General features: G+C 45.8%; 1 protein-coding gene across 2 annotated transcripts in view; it reads left to right on the top strand.

Annotated features, from left to right (window-relative positions):
• The window catches only part of ME3 (malic enzyme 3), a 217,150-nt gene that overhangs the window by 126,023 nt on the left and 76,811 nt on the right, over window positions 1-14,316 (top strand). For both annotated transcript variants that reach the window (XM_046017562.1, XM_046017561.1), the window contains exon 5: window positions 6,717-6,792. In XM_046017562.1, the coding sequence (XP_045873518.1) occupies window positions 6,717-6,792 (76 nt within the window). The remainder of the gene's footprint in view (window positions 1-6,716; window positions 6,793-14,316) is intronic.

Below are 14,316 nucleotides of genomic sequence, written 5' to 3'. Positions count from 1 at the left end.
AATAAAGCTTGAAATCAGGGAACGTGATGCCCCAGCTTTGTTTTTCTTCTTCAACATTTCCTTGGCTATTCAGGGTCTTTTCTGGTTCCATACAAATTTTAGGATTGTTTGTTCTAGCACTTTGGGAAAATGCCAATGGTATTTTTATTGAGATGGCATTGAAAGTATAGATTGTTCTGGGCAGCATAGACATTTTAACAATGTTTATTCTTCCAATCCATGAGCATGGACCCATGAGTTTTTCCATCTTTTTGTGTCTTCTTCTGTTTCTTTCCTAAGTGTTCTATAGTTCCTCAAGTATTGATCTTTTACCTCTTTGGTTAGGTTTATTTCAAGGTATCTTACAGGTTTTGGTGCTATTGTAAATGGAATCAAATCTCTAATTTCCCTTTCTACAGTTTCATTGTTAGTGTATAAGAAATCAACTGATTTCTGTGCATTGATTTTGTATCCTGCCACATTACGAAATTGCTGTATGAGTTCTAGCAATTTGGGGGTGGAGTCTTTTAGTTTTCCACATAAAGTATTGTGTCATCTGCAAAGAGAAAGAGTTTGACTTCTTCTTTGCCAATTTGAATACCTTTAATTTCTTTTTGTTGTCTGATTGCTGTTGCTAGGACTTCTAATACTATGTTGAACAGCAGCAGTAAGAGTGGGCATCCTTGTCGTGTTTCTGATCTCAGTGGAAAGGCTCTCAGCTTTTCTCAATTGAGAATGATATTCGCTGTGGGTTTTTCACAGATAGATTTTATGAAGTTGAGGAATGTTCCCCAAGAGACTCATTTTAGACCCAAAGTCACTTCAGCATTGAAAGTGAGGGGATGGAGAACCATTTAGCATACTAATGGATATCAATAAAAGCTGGGGTAGCAATACTTAGATTGCACAAACTAGATATTAAACCAAAGACTGTAATAAGAGATGAAGAGGACACTATATCATACTTAAAAGGTCTATCCAACAAGAAGATCTAAGAATGGTAAATACTTATGCCCCTAACTTGGAAGCAGTTAATTATATAAACCAATTAATAACAAAATTAAAGAAACACATAAATAACAATATAATAATCATAGGTGACTTTAACACTCCCCTTAGGGCAATGGACAGATCATTTAAGCAGGAGATCAACAAAAAACAAGGGCTTTGACTGACACACTGGACATCACAGATATATTCATAGCATTTTATCCTAAAGCAACAGGATACATATTTTTGTCAAGTGCACATGGAACAATCTCCAGAATAGATCACATACTGGGTCACATATCAGGTTTCAACTGGTATTAAAATATTGGGATTATTCCCTGCTTATTTTCGTACCACAATCCTTTGAAACTGGAACTCAAACACAAGAGAAAATTTGGAAGGAACACAAATACATGGAGGTTTAAGAGTATCCTATTAAAGAATGAATGGGTCAAACAGGAAATGAAAGAAGAATTGTAAAAAGCCATGTAAGCGAGACATGTGGGTGGCTCAGTATGTTAAGCATCTGCCTTCAGCTCAGGTCATGATTCCAGGGTCCTAGGATCAAGCCCTGCATCAGGCTCCCTACTCATCAGGGAGCTTACTTCTTCTCCCTCTCCTGCTGCTCCTTCTTCCCCCATTCAAATTCACTTTCTCTCAAAATGAAATCTTAAAAAAATAAAATAAAATTCATGGAAGCAAATGAAAAAGAAAACACAACAATTCAGAACCTTTGGGATGCAACAAAGGCAGTCCTAAGAGGGAAGTATATAGCAATACAAGCCTTTCTCAAGAAGCAAGAAAAGTCTCAAATATATAGCCTTACACCTAAAGGAGTTGGAAAAAGAACAGTAAGTAGAGCATATATGTAACAGAAGAAGAGAAATAATAAAGATTAGAACAGAAATCAATGAAATAGAAATAAAAAGAATAGATTGATGAAACTAGGAGCTTGTTCTTTGAAAGAATTAATAAGATCAATAAACTCCTAACCAGATTTATCAAAAAGAGAGAGAGGGAGAGAAAGGACCCAAATAAATAAAATCATGAATGAAAGGAAGAGCTCACAACCAACACTAAAGAAATACAATTGTGAAAGAATATTATGAGCAATTTTATGCCAACAATTTAGGCAATCTGGAAGAAATCAATGCATTCCTAGAAACATGTAAACTACCAAAACTGAAACAGAAAGATATAGAAAACCTGAACAGATCCATAACCAGCAAAGAAATTGAGGCAATAATCAAGAATATCCCAACAAAGAAGAGTCCAGGACCAGATGGCTCCCTGCGGGAATTCTACCAAACATTTAAAAAAAATTAATACCTATTCTTCTGAAACTATTTCAAAACATAGAAATGGAAGGATGAACATGGATGCCAAAATTCTCACCGTGATACTATCCAGTAAGATCTAAGAGAACTTCAAAGGATTATTCCACGACAAAGTGGGATTTATTACTGGGGTGCAGGAGTGGTTCAACATCTGCAAATCAATCAATGTGATATATCACATTAATGAAAGAAAGAACAAGAACCATATGATCTTCTCAATAGATGAAGAAAAAGCATTTGACAAAATACAGCATCCTTTCTGATCAAAACTCTTCACAGTGTAGGGATAGAGGGAACATACCTCAATATCATAAATGGCATCTACGAAAAACCCACAGCGAATATCATTCTAAATGGGGAACAACTGAATGCTTTTCTCCTATGGTCAGGAACGTGGCAGGGATGTCCACTCTCACCAATGTTGTTCAACATAGTACTAGAAGTCCTAGACTTAGCAATCAGACAACAAAAAGAAATAAAAGGCATCCAAATAAGCAAAGAAGAAGTCAAACTCTCACTCTTTGCAGATGATATAATATTTTATGTGGAAAACCCAAAAGACTCCACTCCAAAAATTGCTGGATCTCATACAGGAACTCAGCAAAGTGGCAGGATAGAAAATCAATGTACAAAAGTCAGTTGCATTTCTATATGCAACAATGAAACAGAGGAAAAGTCAAGGAATGGATCCCATTTACAACTGCACCCAATAAGATACCTAGGAATAAACCTAACCAAAGAGCAAAGGATATGTACTCTGAAAACTATATAACTCTTATGAAAGAAACTGAGGAAGACACAAAGAAATGAAAAAACATTCCATGCTCCTGGATTGGAAGAACAAATATTGTTAAAATGTCTATGCTACACAAAGCAATCTATACATTTACTGCAATCCCTATCAAAGCACCATCAGCATTTTCCACAGAGCTGGAACAAATAATCCTAAAATTTGTATTGAACCAGAAAGAACCCTGAATAGCCAGGGTAATGTTGAAAAAGAAAACCAAAGCTGGCGGCACCACAATTCTGGACTTCAAGCTATATCACAAAGCTGTAATCACGAAGACAGTATGGTACTGGCACAAATACAGATGCGTAGATTAATGGAACAGAACAGAGAACCCATAAATGGATCCTATTGTCAACTATTGTCTATTGTCAACTAATCTTTGACAAAGCAGGAAAGAATATCCAATGGATAAAAGACAGTCTCTTCAACAAATGGTGTTGGGAAAATTGGACAGCGACATGCAGAAGAATGAAACTGGATTTTCTTACACCATACACAAAAATAAACTCGAAGTGGATGAAAGATGTAAACATGAGACAGGAATCCATCAAAATCCTAGAGGAGAACACAGGCAGCAACCTCTTTGACCTTGGCTACAGCAACTTCTTGCTAGATACGACTCCTCTAGGGAAGAAAAAGGCAAGGGAAAGAAAAGCAAAAATGAAGGTTCATTTGGGAACCTCATCAAGATTGGGACTTCATCAAGATAAAAACTTTTGCACAGCAAAAGACACAGTTGACAAAACCAAAGAAAACCTACAGAATGGAAGAAGATAATTGCAAATGACATCAGATAAAGGGCTAGTATCCAAGATCCATAAAGAACTTATGAAACTCAATACCCCCAAAACAAACAAAATCCAGTCAAGAAATGGACAGAAGACATGAACAGACATTTCTCCAAAGAAGACATCTAAACGGCCAACAGACACATGAAAAGAATCTCAACATGACTCAGCATCAGGGAAATACAAATCAAAACCAAAATAAGATACCCCTTCACACCAGTCAAAATAGCTAAAATTAACAACTCAGGTTGAGGAGAGAATGCAGAGAAATGGGAACGCTTTGATGGTTGGGAATGGAAAATGGTGCAGCCACTCTGGAAAACAATATGGAATTTCCTCAAGAAGTTAAAAATAGAACTTCCCCTATGACCCAGCAATTGTACTAGTATTCATTTACCCAAAGGATACAAATATAGTGGTCTGAAGGGGCACCTGCACCCCAGTGTTTATAACAGCATTGTCCACAATAGCCAAACTATAGAAACAGATGAATGGATAAAGAAGATATGGAATGGAATATTACTCAGCCATTCAAAAAATCTTGCCATTTGCAACAACGTGGATGGAACTAGAGGGTATTATGTTAAAATAAGTCAGTCAGAGAAAGACAATTATATAATTTCATTCATACATGGAATTTAAGAAACAAAACAGAATTATAAGGGGAAGGGAGGAAAAATAAAATAAGCTAAAAACAGAGAGGGAGGCAAACCGTAAGAGACTCTTAACTATAGAAAAAATACAGGGTTGCTGGAGGGGCAGGCATGTGTGGGGGCCATGGGGTAACTGGTGATGGCCACTAAGAAAGGCACATAATGTAATGAGCACTGGGTATTATATTCATCAGATGAATCACTGAACTCTCCCTCTGGAACTAATAATACACTATATGTTAATTAATTGAATTTAAATAAAATTTTAAAAAATAACAATTTTGGGTGCCAGGTGGTTCAGTGAGTTAAGCATCTCCCTTCGGCTCAGGTAATGATCCCAGAGTCTTGGGATCAAGCCCCACATCCCCAGGGAGTCTTCTTGTCTGTCTCCTCTCCTTCTGCCCCGCCCTTGGCTCGTGCTCGCTCACTCTCTCAAATATTTTTAAAATTTTTTTAAAATAACAGTGTTATTATTGCTGTCTGCAGAGAGTTTACTCTGTCCAAGATACTGCCACTAACAAAAGCTAGAAGTCTTTTTTTTTCTTTTGTTAGAGATAGAGCACAAGCTGGGAGAGTGGCAGGAAGAGCCAGCGGAGGGAGAAGCAAGCTCCCTACTGAGCAAGGAGCCTGAAGTGGGGCTCGATCCCAGGACCCCGAGATCTTGACCTGAGCCGAAGGCAGACACTTTACTGACTGAGTCATCCGGGCATCCTAAGCCAGAAGTCTTTAAGATGATACAGACTTGGGGAATTTTATGGCTATATGGTAATGGCTCTAGGGGAGAGAGAGAAGCATCCCTAAGTGCAAGACTTTAGAATAGTCATTGGAACAGAAGAAATGAATTATCTGTGGATGCAGAAGTTTGCAGGCTTGGTGGTGGGAAGCTGACAGAGATGTGTCCCTTGGCTTCGTGTGACATCAGAAGCAAGGTCACTAGTGGAGTCGGGGCAAGGCAAGGCTGTTGGAGGTTTGAGAATGGAAAAGTTTTAAAATAGTCTTTACAGAGAGTGGAAAGAGTGACTCTTGAGCAGAGAAACATTGAAAGAGCAAAGACTGGACGGTGGTTGACAGTGCACGTGGGTTGCCGGTGAAGTATTTATGGTGATACCAGTCAGCCCGCCCTGCGGTCAGGCTTTCTCCCCCTGCCCTTGGCTGCCCGGGTGGAGTACACGGGGAACAGACAGTAGGTGGATCCAGGGTTGGGAGATTTACAAGACTGCTGGGACCAAAGAACAGGGCCACGAGCCTTGCGGTGTTGACTAGGGCATGATTTAAACAATGGATCCAAAATCTGAGCCTCTCACGAAGCCATGAAAAGTACTGTTTGGAAGTCTTCTCTGAGTTAGTGAGGGCAGTGAGCGTGGGGATGCTGCTCTCCCACACCTCCCCGGCCTGCTCACGTTGGCAACCCAGAGTGAGTGCCTTGTTCGCAAGAAGAGCAGTTCTAGATGCTTTGGAGGAACACAGGAAAGGAAGCAGCACAGACCAGTCCAGGTACACACACTCTCACACCCCTGATCCCAGGTCCACATACAGAGGTCTAAACATAAATAAAATTTCTGAATCTAAGCATATACCATGTTAAGTAAAATACAATCCACCCTCCTGCCTTTACAGACATACCTTCCCGCTGGGCTGGAAGGCCACGTCTGAATTTAGAAGTCCCATGCTCCAGCACTGCAGGGAGACTTGGCTCACAGCTGGGAGCCCACCCCTACCCCAGCCTCAGCTCCGTCCCCCACTGCCTGGGGCATCCTGTACCTGTGTCTGACACCACAACCCACATGTCTAAGCTCGTCACAGCCCCAGGCCTAGGGGTCTGTCCACCATGATGTGGTCTGTGCTCAGAAGGGGGACCTGGAGAAGAAGCCAACGTGGGTTTCTGGAAGCAGCCTTGGGGTCCCTCAGTCTAAGAATTCTGGGGTCCTGTGTGCCTGGTCTAGAAGGAAGAAGGAAGTGTGCCACCTCTGGAGAGCATAAGCCCCATGGGGCACATGGAGTCCTTGTTTGGTGCAGAGGAGAAATTGGAGGAAGGCCAGGGCTGGGCCCTCTCAATTCTTGGGGCCAAGGACCCCTCCCTTGCCCAGGTCTGTGGGAAAAATTAAACAATGCAATGGTACACAGTCTTGTGGTCTGACTGCCTGGTTTCTCTGTGTGTACGTGTTTTTTCTCCTAGTGGGCTGTTCATCACCATTCATGACAAGGGCCACCTTGCAACAATGCTGAACTCTTGGCCAGAAGATGATATTAAGGTATGATCCTGTTTTCTTTATCACTGCTGTGTTCTTAGGTGAATCCTTGCAACCTGGACCAGTGTCATCGCTAGCGAGAAAATGAGCCATTGTGACACGGAGGGCGAGACACTGCCCGGCTTTCCCAGGCCCAGAGCCCAGACCCGTTAGAGCCAGGCAGAAATGCATCACAGTGCAGAGGTTTCCGTGACCCACACCCAGGGGACATTGCCCTTATCATTGTTATTGTTCATAGCAGTGGTCTGAAGATCCGTTCAGCGGCTATTGTGTACCTACTGTATTTACAGTGCCAGTTTCCATGGCGCATATGGGAAAATCAGATAGACCTTCTTCTCAAGTAGCTGACTTTTCTGGGGAAAATAAGACAGAGACACAAAAGACTAACAAGGAACTTGGTCAGAGGTAAATGAAGCACTCGGAGAGAGCTGAGGGTGTGCCCCAAAGGCAGAGATTACCTTCAGCCTGAGGGGAATCTAGGAAGACTTCATGAGGGAGGTGACATCAGACCAGGGACCTTGAATTGAGGGATAGAGTTTGACTGGATAAGGCTTTGGAGAGTGTAGGACATAGAGTGGGGACATTCTGCAAGAAGAGGCAAAGCTTATGGTGAACAGAACTTGCCCACCTGCATGTACACAGGAGTGGGGATTGGGGGGTGGGGGACAGGTGGTAATTGTATACAGAGTGTCAAAAGAAACCTGCCACTTCTGCCTGGAATACAAGCTGTACTCAAATACTCTAAGGAGAAAACATTTTTATGTAATAAGCAGGATATACTGTAATATGCAAAGTATATATTCATTTTGAAATCTAAAAGCTGCAGCTCTGTAGAAACTTGTTAGCCTCTGGCGACATGCCCAGATCACCTCCTGCCACAGGGAACGTCTGTGGAAGAGTATGGGGGGCTTTCACGTCTAAGATCATCGTTGCCTCTGCAAATGGCGGGCGCAAAAATGCAAAACACCTGCTAGCTGCCTGGCAAGAGCATTTCTGGTACACGAGTTGGGGAAGGGTTGGAGCTGATGGGAGGCAGAGGCCCTCCCTCTTGTTCCTGCCAGTTTCCTCAGTTACCCCCATCTCCCTCCATGAGGTGCTGAGCTCAGCTTCTCCCCACACACCTCTGGCCGTCTGGGGAGCGGTAGCATTCAGAGCCAGAACAGGAAAGGCAGAAGCTTGGCTCTTAAGAGCCGGGCCCAAACCACCGCCCAGGCCCGTGGCCTTTAGGGCTGCAGTGAAGAGCTCATTTCGTACATCTCTGTCTGAGTGTGGGCTTTTCTGCCCTGCTTATCTGCTCAGACTCTGGTATGTGCAGGCCTGGGCCCTGCAGGTGTTGGTCTCAGTCCCAGAAGAAGCAAGTTTCTAGGACATGTCAAAGATGAAGCTCTAATAAAATCTTGAGCACGTTTAGGGAAGCCAGCTCACTGGACGGACAGCCAACTCCAGCCTGCCCTGTGCAGACAGGCTGATGAGGCCCTATGGACTGACCCAGGCCCCTTCCTGGGCTAGTCGCCCACGGTGAAAGCTTGTGCAGAGTGGGCACACAGTAGACGCCCGAGGAGCCTGAACCCAGGGAGTGGCCGTGAGGAGCATCTCCGAGGCCGCTGGCACTGAGCCGGGTGCAGGGGCGTGCAGCCCCCACCAACACATACTCGCCTTTGCACAACCTATGAGTTGTTAAAGAGAAAGACAGGAAGCCGGTGCCTCTTAACCGGTAGGAAGCAGGTGCTCCTTTCTCCGGGCTGGCACAGAGGCTCGGTGAGGGGCTGGTGGGCTGGATTTCAGGCTCTAGTTGCTCCTTTGGTCAGGGCGCAACTTACAAAATATTTGCTGCCTGACTTCAACACACGTAGTTTGGGAACCTTCCACATAGTGAGTGCTAAGTACCAATTAGCTGGAGACAGCCACTTTTGTGATTTCAGAGGAAGAGCAATGGAGCTTTAGGTCATCCCAGAGCAGGAGGGACTGGAGCAGGTCTCCGACAGAGAGAGGCGTCCAAAGCCTCTCGGGAAAACAGAGCTTCCATGGGCACATCTGGACCAATGCATCTAATTCCCTTACCCTCCACACTCCTTGAGTAAACATCTGTAGGATTTCCCTGTAGTTCCCGGGATCAAGAAGGTGTACTGGCCCAAAGTCTGGTGAGAGAGACTGACTCAGAAACACTTGCATAGACTGTGTCTGTGATGCCCAAGAGAGGAGCCCAGAGGCGAAGAGCTAGCATCCCGACGACAGGCTGGCCTCTCCCCCTGCAGGAGCTGAGAGCAGACAAGGGAATGCCTGGGGCTGCCTCCTCCCCTCCGCCCTTTATTTCTATCTCCCTTTGGAGAGACCAGAGATCAGTCCCTGGTAACTATATAGACGACCCAACTCTGGCTTTGCAGTCAGACATCAGGAATCTTCCATTCACTTGCTGGATGTGCAGATAACCTCTCTGGTCTTTGTTCTGTTACGGTGAGGACGAACTATGAAGTCTGTACGATACTGGAAGGCACTCAGATGGGCCTTGTACTTGCTGGAGGTGGAAGGGACAGCTCTGGCACATGCAGCCATGCAAGGCAGAGAGAGCAGATGCCCAAGAGCAGCCCAGGAGGAGGCCCTCCTACCCGGGAGTCACGGGCCACCAAGGGGCAGCCAGCCAATGAGGCCCCTAGACACATTTGACTTGGCCCTCAGTGATTTTTGAAAATTTTGAATTTGTAAGCAATATTTTAAAATCTGGAGACTTCATTTAGAAAAAGAAACATACAAACTTGGATTTATGGCTTTCTCTAGAAAAACCAGGAGCCCATAGTTTGGCTAAATAGTGGGCCCATAGTTAGGCACGTAAAGAAGACAGGGTTGTTCAGGCACCTCCCCCCACCCCAGCTTCCCTGAGTCTCCCGCCGGCCCCGTCCACTGGCCTTTTCTGGAGGGTCCTTTCTCCTCACCCCTAAGGCTGTCCTTTCAGAAGTTCAGAATGTTCTAAGCCCTAGTCTTTCTTGTTTGTTGTGTGTTTCCTCCAGTTGCCCTAAAAAGAGATGAAGGTCTCCCTCCCTAGGCAGGGAATCCCCTTCAGGGTACTTCGGAGCTGGTGTGGATTCCCTCTCATTATTTCCTTCAGTTCTCACAGTCCTTGTGATCAGAGTGGAGAAGGAAGGGGTGCAGTTGACACCCCCAAAGTGGGTCCTGGAGGACGGGTAGGGGTGTGTCATTTCTCAGGTGAGCCAGCTGAGGTCCGTGACTTGCCCACAGTCATCCGTGAGTAGGAGCTGACACCTCCAGAGCCTACAGCTGAGCCACCCCCTCCCCAGCTGCTGAGTCAAGGAGGCGCTTTTCCAGGGCACAGGTGTCTTTACACCCTGATGGCGGCAGCCTCTTGGCTGGAAGGAAGGAGTGGTTCAGAGGAGCTTCTGAACCAACTCAGAAGATAAAGGTTGACTTCCCGTCATTTCCCAGCCAGAAGGCGGAACTGCGAACCGCGGTATCGGAGAAGCAGGCTGTGAGGGAGGTGAGGCCAAAGCCCAGGGCTGGTGACCACGAAGTTTTGCAGGCTGCTCTTGTTCAGGGGGGAGGGGGCGGGCCAGGCCGCCCAGAGAGCTGTCGGGCATAAATCACGGATGGAGAGAAGTGAGAACTGCTTTTCGGACTCTTTCCCACAGTGGCCACTGCCTCAAGCCTGAGGAAGACTGAACTGAGAACAGCCCTCCTCCCCATAGCTTCCCCAGTCTCCTAAATCTCTCCCTCACCCAGGCCCAGCAGCTTCGGAGGGAGGCGCTGAGAGAGAGCTGGATGGGGGGTGGGGGTTGGGAGCAGCCTCTGGGGTTGAGCACCAGCCACATGGGCATCCCAGCTTGGACCAGGTGCTGGTGCTGGGTGCCTGCCTGCTATGCACAGGCCCACCACGTGTTAAACCCACTCTGTCCTCAGGGTCAGAAGGGGGGTTGTCCTCAGAAACATTCTCTGAGATGGATGTTAGCATATCAGGGAGTGCTCTTGGAATCAGTACCTCTAGAGGGGAGGGAAACAGAAGAAAGCCAAGGGAGAGGTTGGGCAGAGTGAGGCCTGAAGGAAGACTCAGCTGAGCCCATGAGGAGCCTCTGGAGTTAGAGTGGCCCTTAGTCAGGACAGGGGAGCCGGGCCTTATAGCCCTGCATCCATCAGTCATTGGTTGTGGGCAGGTGCCCTTCAGAACTGGGTGTGACTTGGGCAAAGTGGCTGTCTTCAGTTAAGGAAATTCGCAGAGTGGGCTGACCCCTGAGGGCTCAGCTGAGGGAATGACTCCTTGAGTCCTGAAAGGGAGATGTGGGGGCACATCCACATATCCTCCACACGCAGCATCTGCTAAGTGCTTTATGTAAGTGACTTCATCAACTTCTAATGACCTGTAAGTGGAGGGGATTATTATTACCCCCATTTTAAGATAAGGATGCTGGCTGTTTGCTTATGGAGGATGGAACCAAGATTTGAAATTGCAGACTGTGTGTTATGTTGTGGAGAGAGAAAGAGAAGAGGAAGAGTAGGATAAAAGGAATGATGAGAGGGAGGGAGGGAGGAGGTGAGGTCTATGGAAAGCCCATGACATAGCTACAAGTCCAAGGAAACCCGGGCTAGAGCAAGAAAGGTCAGTCTCGGGTCATCCTTGTTGGGTCCACCTAGGCCAGGGGACATGGGCAATAAGTCAGAAAAAGCGGTAGGTCCAAGCTAGGTGGACAGAGGAAGAATGTGGCTCACCCTCCCCCTTGGTCATCTGAAATACAGAGAAGGTATGAGTCTCAGATGCCATCCAAACAAGAAAACACTGATCCTGTAGTTCACTGATAGTTACTTCTGGATTCTAAAACCCACTGTGCTCAGGCTTGTCATCAGATTTTGACCTCTACTGCACTGGTGGCCCTTGGCTTCCAACTCCATTGATGTCATGAAAAATAGGACCCATCATCTTCTCCCTGAAGTTGTTCATTCACACCAGGGTTGAAGCAGTCCCGTGAAGAGCCTCTGTTCTCCATGTTGGATCCACACTGGCCACCATTTATCCAGTTCCTCTCACACTGTAGGCAACATGCTAAGCACCTGAAGAACCAAAGATGACAAGAAACTTTACTTGCCCGTAAGAGCTTAGAACTCCTATGAAAGATGAGGTTCTCATCTAACTATAATACAAGCAAGAAAGTGATAGGTGCTCTGGAGAGAAAAATGCCATGGGAACTCAGAGGAAGGAGTGACAACTTCTGGAAGGGGAGCAACACGGAGGAAGGTGACTTCCATACTGTTCCTGGAAGCACACAAGGATGATAGGATTTGGATCAGGAAGATCATAGGGATTGAGGGGGTAAAATGGCATGTAGTCGGGAAAGTACAAACCTTATACAAGGCTGGAATTGTTTTATTTGGATAAAGAAGAAATTCAAAAAGCAGACAACCTAGACCATGGAAGGCCTTAACCGCCAGTTGAAGATGTTTGAGCTTTATTTCATAGGCACTGAGAGCCATTGGAGGTTTGGGGTAAAGAAATGACAAAGCTGGGTGTGCTGGAAAAATGAAATGGACCAAGGGGAAATCCAAGAGTGGAGAGCCCCATCAGGAGACCATTGCTGTGGTCAGATGAGATGGATGGGCTCTCCCAAGGCAACAACAATGCATGGAACAAATAGAAAAGTAAGGAGCAGATTGACTCAGCAGAATGTGGTGACCAGTTGGCTGCGACTGACGAATGACAGAGAGGAGTTGTAACAGGACAGTGTTGAGCTTGGGAGATACAAGGTAACAGGGAGGGAGGACAGCAGAAGTCAAAGGTTTAGAAGAATAAAGGGAGGGATGCCTAGGTGGCTCAGTCGGCTCAGGTCATGATCCCAGGGTCCTGGGATGGAGTCCCGCATCAGGCTCCTTGCTTGGCCCGCTTCTCTCTCTGCCTCTGCCTGTCTGTGCTCTCTCTCTCTGACAAATAAATAATAAATAAAATATTTTTAAATTTTTTGATTAAAAAATTTTAAAAAAAGAATAAAGGGAAAAGCAGATTCATTTGGTTAGGGACTCAGGAATTTGGGAAGACTACTGGGCATTCAAATGGCAATGTGTGCGTCGGGAGGACAGTGGAAGCCCCAAGATTTGCATGGCTAACTTTCTGGGCCATTGGCCACTATGATCTCCTCTTGGTTCCATTTCATTCACTGATTTAACAGATGCTTATGGCATGCCCTTCTTGTGGTAATGCTGAACTAGAGAACTAGGGAGAAGATAAAACAACTAAAAATCCAATATAGGATCTTTGTCCCAAATAGTAACCATTGTTATACTCAAAAGAGCAGCAACCATTACTGATCACTTACTGAACGCACCTGGTTAAATGACACTGATCTTACTTCATCTTTACAAAAATCTGATGAGTTAGGTCTGATTATCCCTCATTTTATGGAAAATTAAAACTCAGAAAAATGATCTGTTTAGCCAAGATTACATATGGTACGTTATCGAGGAGCCTAAATTTAAATACTGGTTATCAGACTCCAGGACCCCTGCCATTAACCTTTGGGTTGTTTGGTGAGATAAAATGTGCATTTTTTAAAATGTTAAATAAGAACCCAAATGTTTATGCAGCACCTTATGCAGGCTTGGCAGCAGTAGGTGCTTAGTCGATGTTTGTGTCAGGCAGGCATTCAAGAAGGGTGAGCAGGCTAGCTGTGCATCAGCCGTAAGTGCTAGGGGAAATCACATTAGATTGTAATGGGCAGGGTTTGCATGCGGGAGAAAGAAGGACCTTCTAGCAGAGAGGACTTTGGGGCTGAAAAGGAGGAGATCATATGTGAGTTCAGAGTATGTCTGGGAGGAGTGAGGAGGCCAGTTTGGCTGGAGTAGGTCCTTGTGTGCAGATGAGTAGCCAGAGATAAGTCAGAACATATCCTGGGCTCAGATCATTAAGGCGTTAAATGTTTTGGACTCTATTCTATGGACAGTTCGAAGTCACTCAAGGTCTTTGAGCCTGGGAACAGCGTAATGAAAATGGGCTTCTGACACAATGCGTGTGACATTGGTTGGCAGGACAGACTGGAAGAAGGAAAGATGAGTCTGGGCGTGAAGCTGTTGTAATAACCCAGCCACCAGCTCCGTGCGATGGAGACAGGGCGGCAGACAGAAGTGAGGAGGCAGCCGTGCAGGAGAGGGCCCTTGCCCGGTTCAGGCTGGGAGGCAGCCCTGCAGATCCCGGTCACCATCTGGAAAGGCCCCAGAGTTGTAGGGATAACACCCTGGAATAGGAGCTACCCCCCCTCTGGTTAACTCCCTGCCCCTCAATGGAGAGAAATTCTGAGAGGATGGGAATCGAATAAGGAAACTTTGATCAGGAGAGGTGGTAAAGAAATGCCCCGAGTCTGAGCGGCGTGAAGGCACAGGCTCCCCCAGGGGCAGGGGGTCCAAGGTGAGCTGTGGGAAGGGTCACACAGAGGCAGCGCAGAACTTGACCAAGAGCACAGGTGCTTTAACCTGGTTGCTGTGGTGGTAGAAGGAGTCTGGAGCCAGGAACCCCATGGCTGGTTAGAATCCTGACCTGCC

The sequence above is a fragment of the Meles meles genome, chromosome 8 (genome assembly GCF_922984935.1).
Source record: "Meles meles chromosome 8, mMelMel3.1 paternal haplotype, whole genome shotgun sequence".
NCBI lineage: Eukaryota > Metazoa > Chordata > Mammalia > Carnivora > Mustelidae > Meles > Meles meles.
Note: the sequence above shows the minus strand (reverse complement) of the source record. Positions and strands in the feature narration are given on the sequence as shown.